We start from the raw sequence: 19,804 nt of genomic DNA, 5'->3' as shown, positions 1-19,804 counted from the left end.
TAAAATCTGTTCCTATCATCAGGACTGAACTGGAAAAAGACATGTATTTTCTTGAAACAATTATTCTCATGTCACCATCACCAACACTTAGCTAGACACTGTACCATCAGAGTTCTGTGAATGTCAGCAAGTCCTCCACTGTTCAATTTCTTTGGCCACAAAATGTACCCAAACTTGGTCTTTCACAGGGCTGCATTTATTGCCATAACCCTTACTGCAATGAAGCACTTACCTGTGGGAAGTCCTTTTCCCCTCAGCCGCTCCCGAATAGCCTGGCTCCTGTCTGGCTGCAATTTTCTCTCCCCATTGCAAGAAAGCTGATCCACCTGCAAAACAGGCAGTAATGCAAAGTCAAATATTGAAAGAGCACCCATTAGTATGAAACAAGTGTCTGTTACATAAATGCACAATGTAAGTCATTGCCAAATGGTTAAGTTCAAGTTCAGAGTGGAAGTTTAAACTTTTTTGATAAAAAACAGGTTCATCAGTGAGACCATCCCCTAGAGTTAACCCAATTTGAATAATCTATGCATTATTTTTACTACACATTTGGTCTACTTTTTTCCACTAAGTCTAAATTAAGTTCACAAGCATATAACTTAAATACATTCTAGCCCTACAGCAAACAAGATACACCAACACTTGAAAACCATGTTCTGTGGTTGCAACATGACTGGAACTTGTGATTGGCCTGATGAGTTTTCTGTGTAACAGAAGAACTGTCTTGTACCTGATAGTTTTAGGCTGATACCTCACACAACTTACTACACATGTAAAATCTCATGCATTTGTGAGACCTCTCTTCTTTAGCCCCCCAGGCACATTCCTTTCGTGTGTCAGGCTTAACTACTCCCATTAAATTTTAACTTTTTTTTTTAATTGCTACTTCCCTTAAAAAAAACCCAAAAACCAATTATTTCACATGTACAGTCATTCAAAGAAGAGTTTATTTGCTACAACAAAGAATCTCTAGTGAGATCTTTTGCTACGGTGGGAATTGGCATAACTTGGACAGTGGCTTAGCTGGGAGGTGGGAAAGAGAAATCAAGCAGCATTCTATCCATCACAGTTGCAATGCAACTCAATTAACATTAAATAGATTGAATCAGTCTTGTGCCATATTGCCCTTTACAAAGGATATTAACATGGAAAGTGAAAACATTCAAACAGGACCTCTCAGCTGTGCTTCATAGACCACCAAATGACCTCTCTAGCCTTTGATAAGGCAAATCAAGACTGGATGCATGCTGATCTTGGAATAGCAAGTTGTACTACAGTTCTGAAAAAACAATTTTATGTGCTTTTCTTATTAACTTAAAAATTCCAGCACACATACAGAGCACTAAACATTAAAAACAGCAGGGATGGCTAGCTAAGCTGCATGACAACACAGCAGCACAGCACTGTCATCATTGTTCTGTTAACACTCGGTTCTATCTGGCTATATTGTTCTTGTCTTCTTGCAAAGCCAATGCACATTATGAATTAGGTTAAAAAGGTTACTGGCAGAGGAAATCTAGAAGATTAGCAAAACTTCAGCACTGGATAACCGCCAGTAGTCCCACTCCTTCATTATGAACATGGTACAGCAGACAGGAACACACTTGCTGGATTCAGCTCTCCGCTGGATTTCACTATATGCATTTGGGACAACTGTTGCTGTCTTTGGCAGGCTGGTCTAGATTAGTCTGCCACACTAACCTCAGACTCCCTCTGAAAGCCTGCTGACAAGAACAAGATGAGGAAAAGCAGAAAAATTGCTAAGCAGACAGGGCCATTAACCACTTGGAGACTAATGACTTGCTCTCAACAGTGGCTGTTTCTATAGCTTGTGGCCCAATTTAAGGTTTGGATCTTTATTTTAATATTTTAATTTATTTCATTGAATCACAGACTAGCTCCACTCAGCAACTACACAAGACTTCAGACATTACAACAAGGAGCACCAGACTGACAGACATAGCCTCACAGACTATACAATGCTTTGTGAAGCTTAGGCTCAGCACTATTTCTGGAGGCCTGTCATAATCAGCTGCTGCCAAATATTAGACAAATGCTGGGACCTCTCACCTTGTACAAGCACTTCCAAACCAGATTTATGAACAAACTATCTAACAATTAGATCATAACAATTTTTTTTAAAAAAGAAAGCATTATTAAGTCAAACATTTTTCTTGCAATTACAGTGCTGTCTTGCCAGACACCAATTTTTACATTGGCATAACCCCTATGAGATTAAAAAAAGGAGATTCAATGATATAAAACCAGATAAAATTCAGGACCATCATGGGATATCATTCCAGCAATAATAAACTGCTCATCATTTGTCATAATTGTAAACAGAACACAAGGAAAGCAAGTATTGGCCAGAGAACAATCTAACAATATTGACAATTTACGGCCTTCCTTTCTATACAGAGTCTTGAAATTATTTAACTATTCTGAAGTTATGTTGTAATGGTTTAGGTGAAGGGAGAGGTTGCCTGTCAGGAATAGTAACTTTGCAAGATGAGTTCATGTAGTTTCCTTCACTCCTGAAAAGAGTTCAATGCATTTGTCATCATTAGACAATAACATCCTCCACAATTATCATATCCAAGAGCTGAGCAGAAGTGCAAGAGAATTGGCACACCATCTAAAAAGTCCCTCTTCCTGTAAATAAGGAACTCCCCAAAAGTCAAGCATAGCTTTAAAAAAGAAAATCCACAGCAATAATTTTTTAAGCATTTCAAGTAGCAACAAGTCTAAGGCTTGCCCCAGAGTTCATCATCTTTTTTGCTCTCCCATTTTTCTCTACTTTTCTTTCAATGAAGACAAACAGATCACAAAATCATATTCCTCAGAATCAGCAGTCACGAATGCATATTCCAGAAGGAATTGTCAAGTGCACAAACTGTTACAAGGGGAGAGAAGCAATTCTCTCCTTTCAACACTCATCCTTATCAAAATTGCAACATAGTAAAATAAGAGGAAGAATGACTGCAGAGTGACTCTGAATTAGCACCTTTGCTCTCTTCCTGCTCATCTCTATTATTCCTCAAATGCTGACACAGACTTACCCCAGACAGGCTTCCCAGAACCAGTCTGACCAATTGTTTCACATATGAAAAAGAAGGGGCACAGTTACTGTTCCTTATGTGGGCACTGCAAGCATCCAGAACAGTCCGTACAGATACACGGGCATAAATGACATCTTCACACATGCCGAGAAGTATGCTGTTGAGATGATCTCCAAGTTTGATAGGCTAGTGACAAACAACACCAAGAGGGATAAGAAAAGCAGTTTTAATAGTGACTTGTGGTACACACAGAGACAAAAGACATTCAACACAGTAAAATAACTATTCACGAGACTTATTGCCTATATTACCTGAGTGCCAATTTGAAAATCACCATCTAGGTGGTGAAAAAATAGCGGTTGTAGATCAGGGGACAGGCATTCAGCATCTAGATTTGATTCCTACTCTACAACAATCTGGTCCAAGCAAGCTGCCTGAACTGTAAGGTCAGGACACCAACGCCTTCCTTTCTCAAGGGCTTAATGACTAGAGAAAAGGTTCAGAGTAAGCTTTCTTTGTTGTTTTTGAACGTTCTGCCAGTCACAAGCATAAAATTAATCCTCATTACAATCATATTGTAACCCTCTCTCTGCTATGCTCATTTTCTACAGTTCCTCACGTCACCAATATCTTGCAGCAGCTGCGTTAGCTTTTCCAAAGTCCAGTGACATCATCAAATAATACCAAGTAAAAAGTAAGGAATAAAACAACAAAGCCATTGGTTAAGGAACCAGAGCTTCATAGTTGCAGGACAACACCCATACAAGTTAAGAACCATCTAGATTTAATTCTCCTCTACCCATTCAGTTAATCCAGCACAGTGTATGTGGAATATCACTCCTCAGGGTATGCAATAGTCAGTGATAACACTTGTTCTCAGATGCCGCAGGCACTTGGGACTTGAGCTTTCTGATCTGCAACTCTCCCAAAGTGGGTGGTTACCCACAAAGTACAAGCATTGTCATGCTTTTTGCATCACAGAGCACTTCAAACTATTACAATCTTACAATCTTCCCTGTATTAGTACTCTTAAACTGTACCATAAAAAAAAAAAAAAAGTATTCTGGACACCCTGATTTAATTAACATAGGCTTTTCCCACCTATCTGTTTAGCACTTCTAACTCATCGTAAAAATGAGTCTTGTATTCAACCACACTCCCAGCAGAGAAGCAGCTCATTAACCAATATAGGCAGGCAAATATGGAAAAAAAAAATTTAAAATGGGAAAATCTGCACATGCAAATTAATACTTAGAAGTAATGCCATACATAGACTGTCCTTTTGCCTCCACTAACTCCACAGGGCAGAGGCACTGCATGAGCACATCCCAAAGGTAAATTCTAGGCTTCTGCTCCCCCTTTCTTTCCAGGCATACCTCACCACACTGTCTTTGGAAAAATATTGTTGTATCAAAAGGTAGAGCACTCCTTCCCACTGCATTACTGTGAAACTGTTGCTTCAATCTAATACCAAAGGAAGAAACAAAGAAAAAGGGGACTGAAATTCATGCCTACTTTCTGCTCAACACCTACTTCTACCTACCTTAAGTCACTCTCCCACTAGTGCTGAATACTGTTCCTTTCATGTCCTACAAGACAGGAGAGCAAAGAAAGGGGATAGCTGTCTAAGAAAATACTGGGGCTTTTGGGACAGGCACAGTAGGTATTACAAATAAGTATCCCTAAAACAGTCATAGCTTCAAATTTTCTGACTTTTGCATTCAGGCAGCTACTTCCAAATCAGTATAACTGAGAACCCAACTACCACTCTGTTAAAGAAAATATTAGGAACTGAACACTTAAATTGCCAAAAAGCCTTTCAAAATTTCCTTCCTTACCCTTGCACATAACACCAACTAGTAGCACTGAACCCAAATATGAAATAGAAATAGCTTATCTCCTTGAGCTGCACAATGCTCTGCCAAATCCCACAATTCCAAGCCCATCATTAAATGATTTTTTGGATGCATTTCATCTTATTTTCACGCTTTTAGATATTGACTTCTAGAAGTTTGATTGGGGGCGGGGAAGGAGCACCCAGGAAGATGATGAATCACATCACCTTCAGTCAGTTTTGGAAGGACAGTCTAGGAGTTCTGCTGGGTGTGTGAAATAACCCCATTGTGCAATAACACTCGGCTCTAAGCAGTCTGCAACTGCGTCTACATTGATTGACAAGTCAATCAATAGCAAAAGTCTACTCCCTGTTCCAAACAATTCATACCCTTTGTCATTATGTAATGTAAAGTATCTGTATCTGCCAAGTACAGACTCACAGAAGTTACAGCAGCATAGAGAACAAGTTGCTTTATTATGAGTAAAGCAACAAAGTTATTTAAATATTTGTTTTTATATAAGCCTAAACCAAAACAACTCATTTTGTCCTTTGTCAGCAGCTTAAACTGTTGTCTTTCAGCCTGTGACACTACAGGATAGACTAGCACAGATATATCTTCATGGAAACTTTCAGAAATGTAGTATCAGCACCTTCTTTCTGCAAGACAACACTACAACCATCCTCATACACCCCACAGGAAAAAGCTCTAAGTACAAGGAAGAAATCTTACTCTTCAGTGTATCATTATGACCCCCTGCCATGTCAACTCAAATGCAGATACAGTCAAACTATCAAGTCTGAAGTTGCAATATTAAACAAAACCAAATCTAAACTTACCTGACTTTGAGGAACTTCATGGTCAGCTCCCCAAAAGAGTGCCATACCAAGAGAATAAATATGGACCTGTCATAAGACACAAGACATTTGTCAACTCATTGAACAGGACTGGAAACACAAAGCAGAACTTTAAAGTAGAGCAACTAACTTAACGTCATTTTGCCTATATATATTCCTGGTATTTAAGCTCAGTTGTCTTTCAAATTGTTCTCCTTTGCCATGAGGGTCAGAGAAGCAAATCCTACTGCTACAACACATACTGCATCTAACCAGTGCCTCTGTCTTCTCTGTTCAATTTTAAGCTTTCATCTCACATTGAAGCCAGAAACACACATAATCCATGAGATCAGCCTGGTGTGAGGCACAGACTGCATGGTTGTGTCCAAGGATCCTTAAAACTTTAGTCTGAAGGCAAGGCAGACCTTAGCAGGACTCAAACAGTGGGCTGCTACTGTCAAGAGATCCCTAAGATTGGGATCAAAGGAAAAAAAAGGAATGAACATAAGAGTATCAATGCAAAAGCAGTCACCTTAATCTATTATTGATATTTTAAGATACAAATACATTAATCATTACATGTATAATTAACAATTCATATCAACATTAACAACATTAATATATCTTTAACATATTAAGCCCATCAGGACAGGGAATAAAACCTTTAAATACTGCAGAATTAATAGCACAAACACATACTGCCCCTGAAGATGACTGTGAAAATAAAACAAGTAAGTGCAGGAAAAAAAAAAAAAAAAAAAATCAGTCATTCTGGACTGTGTAAGTAACATACACTAGTGATGGCTCTTTCTATCAAGTTATAAGTAATATTTGTGCTACTTAAAGCAACAAGTTTATTAAATAATTGTGCAGGCTATGAACAACGATTACAGGGACAGTGATAAATTAGAAGCGATTCAGTTAAATCAGCCTCTTCACTAACTAAAAGCAAAACATCTTACTTAAGTCCTAGATATATACATTGACAAGATCTGTCCAGACTCAGAGATTTTAAAAACTTTGGTGTAAATTGAGTGTACAAAGGTAATGGATGGACTCAACAGAACCTATGAAATGATAAAAATAATTTTATTCTTCCCATACTAAATACGTAGAGTTGTTACAAATCATATATCTAGAACTAGGTTAAGGTCGTACAAGAGAATTCATCTCTGTACTGAGGAGTCTCTCAGCCTACTCAAGACAACAAAATATATTCTCAAAGACTCTGAAAAAGGATGATGCATAAATGTTTTTCTTTTTAGACCAGATTGCTTGAAAGACATTATACCATTACTGCACTATGCCAGGAATTAACCCCAAAACACAAGTATGATGTATTTTTAGATTTATACCGCAAACCAGAAGTTTCCTTTTTATGTATTCGGAAGAGCAGTACACAGCTTCGTGACAGGGTAAGGAAGTAATTACTAAATACACTTAGAAGCAACACATTATTAAAATTGTTCTTGTAAATTCAATGTACTTTATTCATATAAAATTGGAATTCAACGCACTCAGAGAAGCACTCCAATCCTAAACTTCTGCCACTTAAATCTTGTTGGATGGTCTCTGTCTAGCACAGCATATAAGTTGGCGCAGGACAGAAAGGTTTCCATCAGTAAAAGGCAGCAATACGCCAGATACTGCTGACACATGATTACTCACTGGTGAAGTTCAGTCCAGTTGACTGACAAAACACTGAAGACAGAGGAACGGGGTCAGCTGGTGTGCATTCAGACACAGATGTGCAAGAAAGATATTCAGCCAGAGAAAAATACAGAAACAATGTTTTCCTTTGCGATAAAGCTGGAGCAGAACCGTGGAGAATTTCTTTGCAATCGTGCTCAGAAGGGAAAATAAGGCGGCAAATTTTGTTGCCAGTGGCATGTTCTGGCAGGACTGCAGCAGTGTTGTACACCCCTGCAGATGAAACACAGCTTTATGCTAGATGCAAATATGTAGCCAGTACTGTGTACCTAACACGGGCTCACCCATCAGCCTCCTCTCCCAGAAAGCAAATGCCACGAAAGTAACGTGTCTCTGTTCCATGCAAAGAACAGAATAGGACAGAAGTCACAGACAAGCATCAAGGGTTCTCAGTTAATACCACTGCCCCATTCAAGCAGAAACATTATCTTGCAAATACTGTGAAAATTGTTACATATCTAGTTTATTACCCACTACCCTTTCAACTGAAATACTAGAAAGTCACTAGAAAGTCTTCCTTACATATCCAGATATACCACAGCTATACAGAAAAAGGTGAATATACTTTCAGGGTAATAAATGCATGCAAAAAAAACTTTTCAGAAAAAAAAAGAAAACAAACAAAAAACCACACAAAACCAACCTAACAAAAAATTTGCCCAAAAAAAGCCCTCCAACCTCTCCTGTTCCCCCAAAATGCAAGAACAGCACTTAAAAAGTCTATTATCAAAATTACTGATTCTAATCAGAGAAGTGGTCATGGTCCTAAGCCTGTTGGTGTTCAAGAAGCATTTGGACAATGCTCTTAGATACATGATTTAATGTTTGGGTTGCCCTCTGTGGAGTCTGGAGCTGGACTCAATGATCCTTGCAGGTCCCTTCCAACTCAGGATAGTCTATCATTCCGTGATTCTAAGCTTCAACATAATGGAAGATATTTCCAAAACAGAGGAGTGCATCATCCTTAACAAAAATATTATTGTACAATCACACAATCAGACCTCTAAACTAAAACATGCTACCCTACCACACCTCAACTTCAAAAATCAGATAATTAGTCATACTGCTACTCAACTGGTGTTTGACAGTTCCCCTTAGGAATTTCTAACTGCTTATTATAGTTTGACAGCCTTAGGTTGTATCAGATAGTCGGGGGGAGGGGGAAGAAATCCCACAACAGTCTGTTTAAAAGATCACCGCTGCTTGAGGTTTGTGCAGCATTACATTAAGTTCCTTACATAAGAGAGAATTCCAGCATAAAAACCAGGCGAAAGACATCTATTGATAAATTGTATTGTAAAAACACAAGAATTTTGCTAATTTCAAATGACTAGTAACTCGTGTTTTTGTACAATACTACCTAATAAGCATTCATATTTAAAATACCCTTCTCTCTCTCCAGATGGGGTAACCTTTTGATTTAGAGGCATAACATGCATCTCTTAAAAATGAAAGCATTTATTCAAAAATTCTAGTTCATTTTTGTTTTATACTTCTAGTATTTTCCACAATATATAAATCAACATCAAATTAATTTCCCAAATTAATCTTTTATTATAATTTTGAACAGTTTGCTTACTCTATTTCCAATAAGCTTGCAGTTACCTCACATTTATTTTGTATTCAAATTGACTCGGTGTCTTAGAATCAAAAGGGTATTCACTGAATATCATTTTTTCTAATATATATCCTTGAATACACTGTTACTTTGTGTTAGCAAGTAAATTCATAATTCAAGAGACAAATGCAACCCCGTCACTGTCTGTTACAAGGTCTTAAGAAACAAGATGCTTTTCTGCCTTCAGCAGCTTTCAGACATGGTCTGATTTCAGAAGAACAACCAAAAAGGAAAACACCAAAGTTCTCCAGTAAGTGAATTTGGTGAGCTAAAGCAAGTTGTGAAAGAACAAAAAATAAAAAGTTTAAATATGTTAAAAGTTACCACAGTCAGCATGTGCAAAGCAAGATCTAAGAAACATGAAGTCAACATATCAAGACAAATAACCAGTATACCATCCAACACACAGTTTAACACAAACATAAAGGGAAACATTCAAAAAAAGAAGGCTGCACACATAAGCTATTTATCAGCCCTACAAACTTAAACTAATAAAGCCATAATAGGACAAAAGTTTTTGTACAAAACTATGCTTCAAGTAGCTTTCTCCTTCCATATAAGCAAGTAAGCAAATAAACTCAAGAGGTTTAATATGTTTGAAGCATTTCACACAAACGTACTGTACTGTGTTGTTCCCGACTGGGGGATTATAGACCAGTATTACGGATAGTCCCATCTTTTTTTTTTTTTTCTGATGCATTATCAAAGATTATTTTTACATATACTGGTATATACCATTGCCATCATGAAAATACTTCAATTCTTTGTACACAATGGTATATTTCTAAGAATTCAGCCGGAGGGTCTCACATGAGCAAATGCAGGATGAGTAACTCACAGATCCCATCTTCAGTTTATGGCTATCCTTCACTGCACCCAGACATGACTACCAGACTGGGAGAACAGCTATGTGATTTATCCACAAGGCTTTAAACTGAGAACAAGAATGGTAGCAGCAAGTTTTCTTCAAATGTTTTTGCACCATCCCAGGCTGTCAGAACAGTTAATTTCCCCCCTGCAGCGTGTGCAAAACACACGCAGAAATCAAGTAGAGTTCAAACACAAAACAGGTTAATGCATCTCAAGCCCAAAGCCTGAAGCTTCAGCCTAATGCTAAAGATGAATACCACAAGCTAAAGGGTGTTATTTAGTTTATACATGACTGTATGAGTAATTTGCTTAAAGCCAAAGCTTGTCTATTTCCACATCCAATTGTTTCCCAATGAAAACAGCAACACAATTACTGCAGCCTAGAGTCTCAATTTTGTCATCACCTTCCAGCAAGCAAGGTTATACTGATACCATGAAATAAATTTCACATAATCATAATTGGAGAGGATTAATCAGTGCTGCATATGTGCAGAATGCCAGTATTTGGTCATCGCCTATTGACATGCTCTGTGCCGGAGTTTATAGGCCACAGTGGTCCCTCTGAGTATTTCCTTCCTAAAGATTAAGATAAAGAAACATCATAGCATGGCTTTTAATAGTAACAGTTCTCTATTTATTTCAAAAAGAAAAAAGTAACATACTGAATGAATACTAGCACAGAACAAAGAAAGCAATCAGCTCTGATTAAGGTCACAAACGTGTCATTTCAAAACTTTTTTCTGGCGTTTTTAAAGGCCTGGTTTGTATATTAGCTTCAGAGTTGGCACTAGAGGGAACATAACTGTTTTCAACAGCGTTGTCTCTCTTGAAAGACAATAAACAATTCCAACAGTATGACTACAAAGCTTGGCAGCTGCATCCTACATAACTGATCCCAAATTTGCATTGATGTCAGTGTTATTTTTACTTCTCTAGTAAAACTTTCAACCTAGGTTGCTAATTGCTTATAGTCTTGTCATAAATAAAATTATATACATATTTTATTATACCATTAATTTTGACTATACTGCAGGACAAGAAGGATGTCTAAGGGCTTGTGAGTAACTGAGGAAACAGTGATTTTTGGTAGGTATTTGGTGATATAGTCCTAAAGAAAACTGATATATATATACAAGGTTTAGAAGAAAAAAAGCTGCAAACACAAAATATTCAACACAGAAAAACAAGTTTTAAATAGTCCTTGTGCACACAACAGCAATTGATGCCAATACCAGTTTCCTCTGGAGTAAGAGCAGGTTGCTGTTCTTCCTGAAGGAAGACTGCCAAATGTCATAATTGTTCCCAGATTACAACACTGGCTGTGGCTAGCTTCCCTTTCTAAGGATTATCAATCCAAAGAAGCCAAGGAGATGGAAATAGAGCTCAGCTTCCTTCTTACTCCCACCTCTAAAAATCTTTGACTAGGCCAAGGGAATGGTTTTCTGGGGACAGCTTTACTATTCGCAATCAATTGTTGTTAACAAAACATTTGAGAAGCTAGTCATTTTGACTGTGCTTACCAATGACCTGGAGATCCCATATGCAAACCTTAACTGCCTGAACATCTACCCTCGAGGAAGAGTTAAAGAAGGAAGTTGGAAAGGAACAATTTTCCACACAACTGAGGAATACTTACATTAACTAAAACAAACTTTTTCTTCTGAGATGAGTGCAGGAATATCCCATTTTTTGAAGCCCTAGACTGCTTGAATAATTCCTTTACTTACCTCTCAGATGCACTTTGCCAAAAAAATTTTAAAAAATCAAAATTGTTGATGTCACTGAAATCTTTCAGAAAAAGAAGGCAAAGTCTTGCTTACTACTAGTTCAACGGTCAGTTATTCTGTGCAGCAATTGCCCAAGTATGGCTGTCAGTAGCACACACGACAGGAACCTACACACAGATACTTCTTCGTAAGTGCATACAACCATAATCACTATTCCACTTTTACAGACAAAAACAAAGTAGGAGGATCCCTCCGCCTCTCACAAAAGAAATTAACAATTACACATACAGATCAAGAAGCACAGGGAAATAAAAAGGACAGCTTAAAACTATCTTGTGAAGGGATCAACAGCAAAAGACAACAGCTGTCTGCCAAGGAAGAGGTATTGTACCTTTTCAACGTCTGACAGAGATGATAGAGAATGGTTCTGCAGAACCTCTGGTGCTGTGAATGCTCGCAGGTCTTGTTGGGACACATTTTCATCAGTAAATGATACACTGCCAGATGGAAGCAACAGGAGAGACCATGGAGAAATGATGAATCCCAGAGCAGTAGGATCAGCTGTATTTGAAAGGAAAAAAAAAAACCCAAACCTGAAATTAAAACAACGTTTTTCGATGCCCTTGCTTGATGTTATTTCATTTGTTCAAAGACACACTTAATATCAGTCTACATATTATTATTGGAATAGATTCATGCTTCCTTTTCCACCTGTGTTACTTCATAACCACAACCACCACCTCAATTTTAATCACACTAAGGAGTAACATCTATATTTTTTGGCTATTCTTTGCTATTATTCATAGCAGCAAGCTCAGGAAGAGACTGCTAAAATAGTCACAAGCTCTCCTGTCCTCAGGTTATTTCATTTATGTTACAGTTGACACATAAAATGATCACATTTTGTAGTGTGTATATCATTAAGGCTAATTCCTACAATAAGAATGGAGTTAACTGCTACACTAATATAACACTGCTGCAGCAGCAATGATCTGAAGAGAGAAGACAAAGTTAGTAGAGAGATGAAATACTCCTTATTAGAGTAGCTGATAGAACCAGATAAAATGGAACAGTTTTGGGGCACAGAAGTCCTTTTTAGCCTAAAGGGAAAAAATAAATATTTCAAAAGTGAAAAAGAAAAGGATAATTCTAGGCAGCAGTGGAAGTGGGCAAAGAATAAACCTGAAACCTTAGTAAGATCACCCATTCAAACCCTGTGAATAATACTTGAAAATAGCAAAGCAAGCACTGAAATCGGAGAACCAGAAGTGACAAAGAAGACTTCCTACACCATGAATATGCAATTTGCCAGCTAGGTTTTTGATGTCTGATAATACTGCTGTCAAACTTCTGGCCACAGACCTACTAAAAAAAAAAGGGGGTGGGGTGGGGGTGGGGGGTGGGGGGGGAGAGAAACAGGCTGCTTGTACAGGGGAAAGTGTTAAACCCCAAAATCTACCTTGAAAGTAAAAGTTAACTAAGGCAGGAAAAAGAAAGACCATTTCCTTGAGTCAAAATATTTTTTTCTACACCTCAAACAGTAAATCAACTCAATTTCATTGAAGGAGGCATAAGCTTTTATCTAAGTAAAAATAAAACTTAACTTATTTTTCCATAGGCAAACATGCAGTTGCTCTGTTTTCTGCTACATGATTTATCAAAGATCTAAGGAAACATGCATTTGAATGATAAGTCTTTCCCTCTACACAGTAAGCAACAACAGCCGCATAATAATTTCCTCCTTCAGCTCTGCCACTAACAACATTTTCCACTGTCCTATCAGCTCAGGATGTTCCTACAGTGCTGGCTCCTAGCCTGTTCAATTATCTTGTAATCTAGAATATTTCTAATCTCCTAGCAAATGTATTAAATTACTGCTTGCAGGTATCAGATGTAAAAGGATCTACCAAATAAGTCCTTCAATTTCTTCAACTCCCCTTCCTCCAAAAGAAGCTAAGAAATTGCTTTTAGGCTTTCTACATTCTGTGATACCAAAGCAAAACTGTACTAATAACTTGGTAGTACAATTATCCAGAAAAACATTCCCAACTTTTAGATCCCGAAGCTCAGAAAGTTTCCCTTCCTGCCAATGTGTGCAAGAGATATCATTCAGTAGAGAACTCCATAATTCATTTTTCAGTCTAAGACTAACACACACATTTTTCTAACATACCTTAAATCGCTATGCAGAATTTTTAAAAAGGAAGAGACGCCACTGAGGGCAACAAACATTCTAGAAATTGAAAGATCCTACAGAGTCTACTTCAAGTAGTTATTTCAAGTTGTTTAATCACCTGAGAACCAAAGCAGTTTGTTACAGTTTTTCTAATCGATTTTAAAACACCAGTGAGTTTTGCTGAAAGCCAGTATGACAAGCTTAGGATTCACAGTGCAGAACTGTCTTCCCTCTGCTCTGCTTTTTATGACATACAAGAGAGGCTCAGTCTTCTTGCCTCAGGGGAGTGTATTTCATTGCTCTGGCTTTCCTGCCTGGATCCAAAAGAAATAAGTAATTGATAGATAGTATCTCTGATCATGTAGGCTAAACCAATTTAAGCTCTCACACAGAACTGCTGAGCTCTCCACTGAAACCAGAGGTCTTTGTCACACACACACACAAAACAAAAAGTCCCAAAACACCCTAAAAATATCAAATATAAAACCATACATGATATCTCTCTTATAGATAGAAGACAATATCTCAGGGGGTTTTCCTATCCTATTTCAGTAAGTAAAATCACAAGGGACAAAGCAATATATGTTACTTGAACCTAACAATGTCAATATAAGCTAAACTAAATAAAACATACAGCTCAACTAAAGCTGTACAAGTATCCATTTCTAGACTTCCTCCAGTGTGACTGAATTTATCAAGGTGTTATAAAAAAATATAATCCAACCAACAACCAATGAATTGCATTTGCTGAGCTACTTGAACAACATCGTATAAATTTGGTCAAGAGAAGAAATTCTAAATTTCATGCAGACAGTAATTACCAATCCTTACACTGCAGTAAACATTTTCCCTCTTCCCCACAGCTATCCAATCGAGCCCTAGCTACAAAAAGATTTAAACCTGGAATCACTCTCTTTAATGGCCATGAAAAATATCTGCTTGATATAGTAGTAAAAATAATGAATCATGTCCGAGATCATGGTTTCACCACAGTGTGTAGCAAGACACTTGGCATGAAGCAAATCACATTACCTCTACAGACACCTTCTCTTAGCATGGCCAACTTCAAAACCGGAGTTTAGAAATATCTCATATTGTGAAAAAGCCATCAAAAACGCAGATTTAAAAATAAGACGAGCTGAAGAAAACTCCCCCAGCAAGAACTTTAAATACCATGTATGGTGAAAGTAGTGAAAATTTACTTCAATCAACTGAATTAAATAAAATTTTAATTAAGAATAAAAATAACATTATCTGTTCCTCCCAGTCCCAAGAGATGACATTTTGTACTATACCTCTAACCCTACTTCCTCTGAAATAAAACAGAACTGCTGTTCACTGTTGTGGCAGTAAGTTCAGACAATAAACAAAAGAAATGTAAAGATGGAAAGACCCTTCCTATTATACATATATAAGAAAATATTACATTATATAGCAAAACATTTTTAGAAAGATGACCATAGTTGGCCAACAACTTCCAAAAATAACCCTGCAGGTAATGACTGGGTTTTTTTTACTAGTTCAGTGTGTATGCACCACTGATATAAAAAAATTAACATTTTAAACAAACTTTGGAGCATGCATTTGTCCCCTACAGATGTAAAGGCTGAATTTATTGATTCACGTAAAATACTTCCATCCACACTCAACAATCTTCATGATCTGAAACAATGTACAATAAACATGGTTAATTATAAGTTTAGAAAAAGGGCTGATTTTGCCAAGCTTGTTTTGTTGACATTTTCGTAGCTTCCTCTTCTAGTAGCTTTTAACTAATACAGCAGATCATACTGCCTACATCACAACTTTGGGAATCTAATCAACTGTTACAAAGGATGAGAATTAAATAAGTCATTCTCCATTTCCTTCCTTGAGGCATGCATCATAAACCAAAATAACTGTCTCAAAGCTCCTACTATGCAGATTTAACCTAAGAAAAATATTTTTAAGTAACTCTTCTCTTACCCTTTCACGTGTTTGTACCATGGGAAAAAAAAGTAACAAAGATGCAATGCATCAAATAGTCAGGGACCATAGGAAAACAACAGAAACTAGTTTCCAGTCATAATATTCATGTCATGTTCTGTTTACACTTTCAGAAGAATTTACAAGAGCAGTAAGGGAAACATACTCCCCAAAATACAAGGGGAAATGACAAAAAAAAAGAGATTCAACCCCCTTTTTCTAAAAGCACTGGAATTCAGGATATGGCTCCTAGACAATCTTCTATCAGTAAGTTTTCAACTGTGCTAGAGCTGCCCGCCTTCTGAGTTAACTCCAGAACTATGCAACGTAGTAACAAAACACTTGCAGAGCACAGTTTATCAAGCAGTGCCAAGACAGAGATAAATAGTGTGGTCTGTCTTAAAGTGAGTGTACTGGTTTTAAATGCAATAAAAACTGAAATAATCTTCAGTTACATAGCCCTGGCCAAACAAATGAAAGACTTTTAAAACAGTCCTTTACATGGTTTAACAGGATACAAGCATCCAAAGATGGAAAAAACCCACCACATTATAAAAGACTAAGTTCAGCTAGAAATTTAAAATGGATCCATTTTACAATATTGATGGCAGGTAATTTTGAATTCCCAAACTATATACACAATTCAAGCTCCTTCAGTTTTGTTTTCTCCTACTCTCTCTTAGGCCGCAGCCATTAGCAAAAAACAGTCAGAAGTGATGTACATTTCAGCTCTTTCAGGACACAAAAAAAAATACCTTAAAAAAAGCACAGAACAACCCAAAAACATACACAAGGTTTTCAACACTCGTCTCATCTTTCTCTTTGCTTCGGTCTATAGCTCTCCCTGCAAGAAGCAAGATTTCTCCTAGCACAAAGGAACCTGAAGATTTTTATGCTTAGGCCAGGTTGGAGGCAGGCAAACCACTGATGCATCTCCAGAAAGGCCAGGATTATGCCAGCACAAGGGACCACTTACACTGTAAGTCCTATGCTCCTTTGAGCCGGTGCAGCATGTCCCTGCATTCCTGGTGTGCAGGGGAAGCTCCTTCTCCCTTGGGCACAAAGGGATGGGACTGAGCAGAGAGCTCTGGTGTGACACTGAGCCACCTGGAAACCAGCAACACAGTGAGAAACACTGAGAGGCTAACTGAAATTAACTCTTTCCTGAGAATACTGGAGCAAGGGTGAGCAATCAGTTTCTGAGATCACCGATGTTGTTCCCCAGATGCTCCCCAGTCAGCATAACACCACACTACACTTTATTGTTACCTTGACCACATCCAGCAGAGAGGTCTGGAAAGAGCTCAAGTAGTAACCAAGCCTCACTTGGGGGGCAGGGGGATTTAAAAAAAAGAAGAAAAAAATATCACCGAAACCCACAAAAGCTTGATCTCTTTCCTTCTCAGCAACCAAAAGATCAAATGTTACCAGAAAGTGAAAAAAAATTGTTCCTCAGCAGTTATTGGTAAAGGGAAAAAACAATCATTTAACACCTTCCAGCAAGGAGTGGCTAGAAAATGAGGATTTATTTTTTCCCCCCTCCTATTGCATTTTCCCTCTTGTCAACCAAAACATCCACTTCCCCCTCCATCCCAACTAGGTCTACAACTACTTGGGACCCACCGCTAGTCCTATCAACACGTTCCACACTTCACCTTCCTTCTTTTCATTATAATTACCCAAGCTAAGCAGATGCAATAGAATGACTGTCAACAAGATTTACAGGTCCCCCAAAACCACAATTGTCCTTCTTCACATCCACTTTCAGATGATGTAACTTTTCTTTATGCAAATAATTTCCCATATACAAATTTGCAAGACAGTCAATTTGTAAAGTGTCTCTTTCTTTGCTCCACCTACCTTTCCATTATCAGACTCATTTTTTTCCCCTTCTCTTCCCCCTCCCTTTAAACATGTCTTGAAACATAAGGTCCAACTATTTTCAGAATCCACAATACACACTTTAGCATAGGAGTGGCCTAAGTGACATATGAAGTCTTTCCCACTTTCAAGTTTTGATAAATCTTTTCCAGTTAAACATACCAAATTAGAGGGACGCCCGGTTTATAATTCTCAGCAGCAGAGAACACAGCATGCGCCTTACACTTACATGCTCACATTTAAGATACTTCACTTCAAAGACCTGTTCCTTTGACCTCATGGAGTACTGAATACAAGATACAGCATGTCTGAAACAGCTGATACACCCTCTCAACAACAAAATAGTTATTGCAGATAATTAAACAGATGTAAGAGAAGGGCAGGTCTGGTATCGGCCTTTTCAAATCTCCAGATTAATCTCAACGTCACCAGCAGAACTGATGTCAGACCTGCAACTGAGTACTAAATTGTCTTTCTCCTCTATTTAACAGCTTATAATACGCTGACAAGACAGCTACCAGAGTTGATCTTCTAAATCGGTGATTAGTAACTGGGCTTTTCAATCTAATCTTTCATTGCTTATAATGATTGAAATCAATTTGCAAAGTATTTTTAAGGAGTTCAACACCTGTTAGAATTGTAAACACAAATAAGCATAAAAATATGCACATTTCTGTATCAGTCACCAAATTAGACGTGGTATGATATGTGATTAACCATGTAAGACATGGATTTTCATTCTCTGCTGCTTTTATTCAGTGCTTTGATGGATAAGAAGATACACTCACTAAAAGACATGCAGAACTTTTATAAATCAAAAAGTCACCAAATCTGTAACAGAAGCTTGTTTTGGGCATTTTTCCCTACTTCCTGGAACTAGTTTAAGTAACAAATCAATTGAAGAACACGTTCTTAGTTGATGGAGTAATAGCAAGGATTCTCAACTTCAAACAGGCTACCAAAACTCGTCCAGGATTACATAAATAAATAAATGGTTACTTGGGCTGGTAATTCCCTTAAGTGTGTGTGGTTGCTGGGCTGGTGTGGGGAGGTTGCCAATAGATGACAATTTAAGAGTTGACTTCCATGGCCTTTTTAACCCCCTCATTGCAAAACAGTTGGACCATAAACTGTTGAACAATATGCCTTATTTTATTTTTTTAAAGAAACTTAAAATAGAAAATGCTCATCAAAGCTTAGATTTTGTTACAGAACATGTTCAGGGACTCCAGAGCTATGCAAGGAGGAAGAAAAGAGCATCTCTGAGACTGGTCAGAGCTGAGCATGCTGTGAACTTGCAGAAGCTAGGAGCTTGCCTCACTGCCCTCTGCCCAGGAGCAATTGGTCAAGTTCTGTAAAACTTTGGAAACTCACCCTCTGCCATAGAATAGCTCTTCTATGCTGTATGCTAGGTCTGAAATTTGACCAAGGAAAACAGGATTTCTCTAGGATCCCCTGTTTGCTACAAGTCCCCCACAAATAAAGAACAAAATTGAGTCAGACAAGCCTACAGGAACCTCTGCATTCCCTGCTCCTGCATCTCTGCAACTCATCTTTGCAAGTCAGCACAGAAACTGATATTCAGGATGACCAAAAAAGGTTTCTTGGTAAAGCCAAATCTTCATTAAAGACTGTCTGGTTATCCTAATCTTGCTGGGAGGAACTAGATTGCCTTTGTCAACCCTAGCTACATAGTAAAGCTCTTTCATTTGGGTGTCTCTTGAAGTGCATTTTACCGCTGGGCTATATCCCAGGTTAATTAATAGCATGCAACTGAAAATAGTTTGCTGAATTAGCAGAAAATGACTCAATGAAACAGCTTCATCTCCAAGAAGAGACAGATTCTTCTGGCACTGATTTTATCTGAATTTGTGTTTTGGTCTTCACTGATAGGAAGTAAGACCAGAAGCTTCTGCCAACTTAGCCAGTCTTGGCTGGCAAACATTCCCTTACCTTAAAAGCACATACCAGAAGTCTTGGGGCAGATTTCCATTTTGTGCTCTCATATTTCAGTACTCGTCCCTCTGAAGGAGGGCTGTGTTCTCATTCTCTATGCTTGCATGCAGCCTTCATAGTAATTATAACTCTTTTCTGCACTACTCTCAGCCCAAGAAAGGGTGAGCTCTT

At 37.9% G+C, this 19,804-nt stretch overlaps 1 protein-coding gene across 2 annotated transcripts in view; it reads right to left on the bottom strand.

Annotated features, from left to right (window-relative positions):
• Positions 1-19,804, bottom strand: part of PTPN13 (protein tyrosine phosphatase non-receptor type 13) — a 126,900-nt gene that overhangs the window by 77,479 nt on the left and 29,617 nt on the right. For both annotated transcript variants that reach the window (XM_030017094.2, XM_030017105.2), the window contains exons 3-6: positions 12,047-12,216; positions 5,734-5,799; positions 3,060-3,245; positions 233-326 (exon numbers count right to left, since the gene is read on the bottom strand). In XM_030017094.2, the coding sequence (XP_029872954.1) occupies positions 233-326; positions 3,060-3,245; positions 5,734-5,799; positions 12,047-12,216 (516 nt within the window). The remainder of the gene's footprint in view (positions 1-232; positions 327-3,059; positions 3,246-5,733; positions 5,800-12,046; positions 12,217-19,804) is intronic.

Source organism: Aquila chrysaetos, chromosome 1, assembly GCF_900496995.4.
Source record: "Aquila chrysaetos chrysaetos chromosome 1, bAquChr1.4, whole genome shotgun sequence".
NCBI lineage: Eukaryota > Metazoa > Chordata > Aves > Accipitriformes > Accipitridae > Aquila > Aquila chrysaetos.
This window is presented reverse-complemented; position numbering and strand designations above follow the sequence as displayed.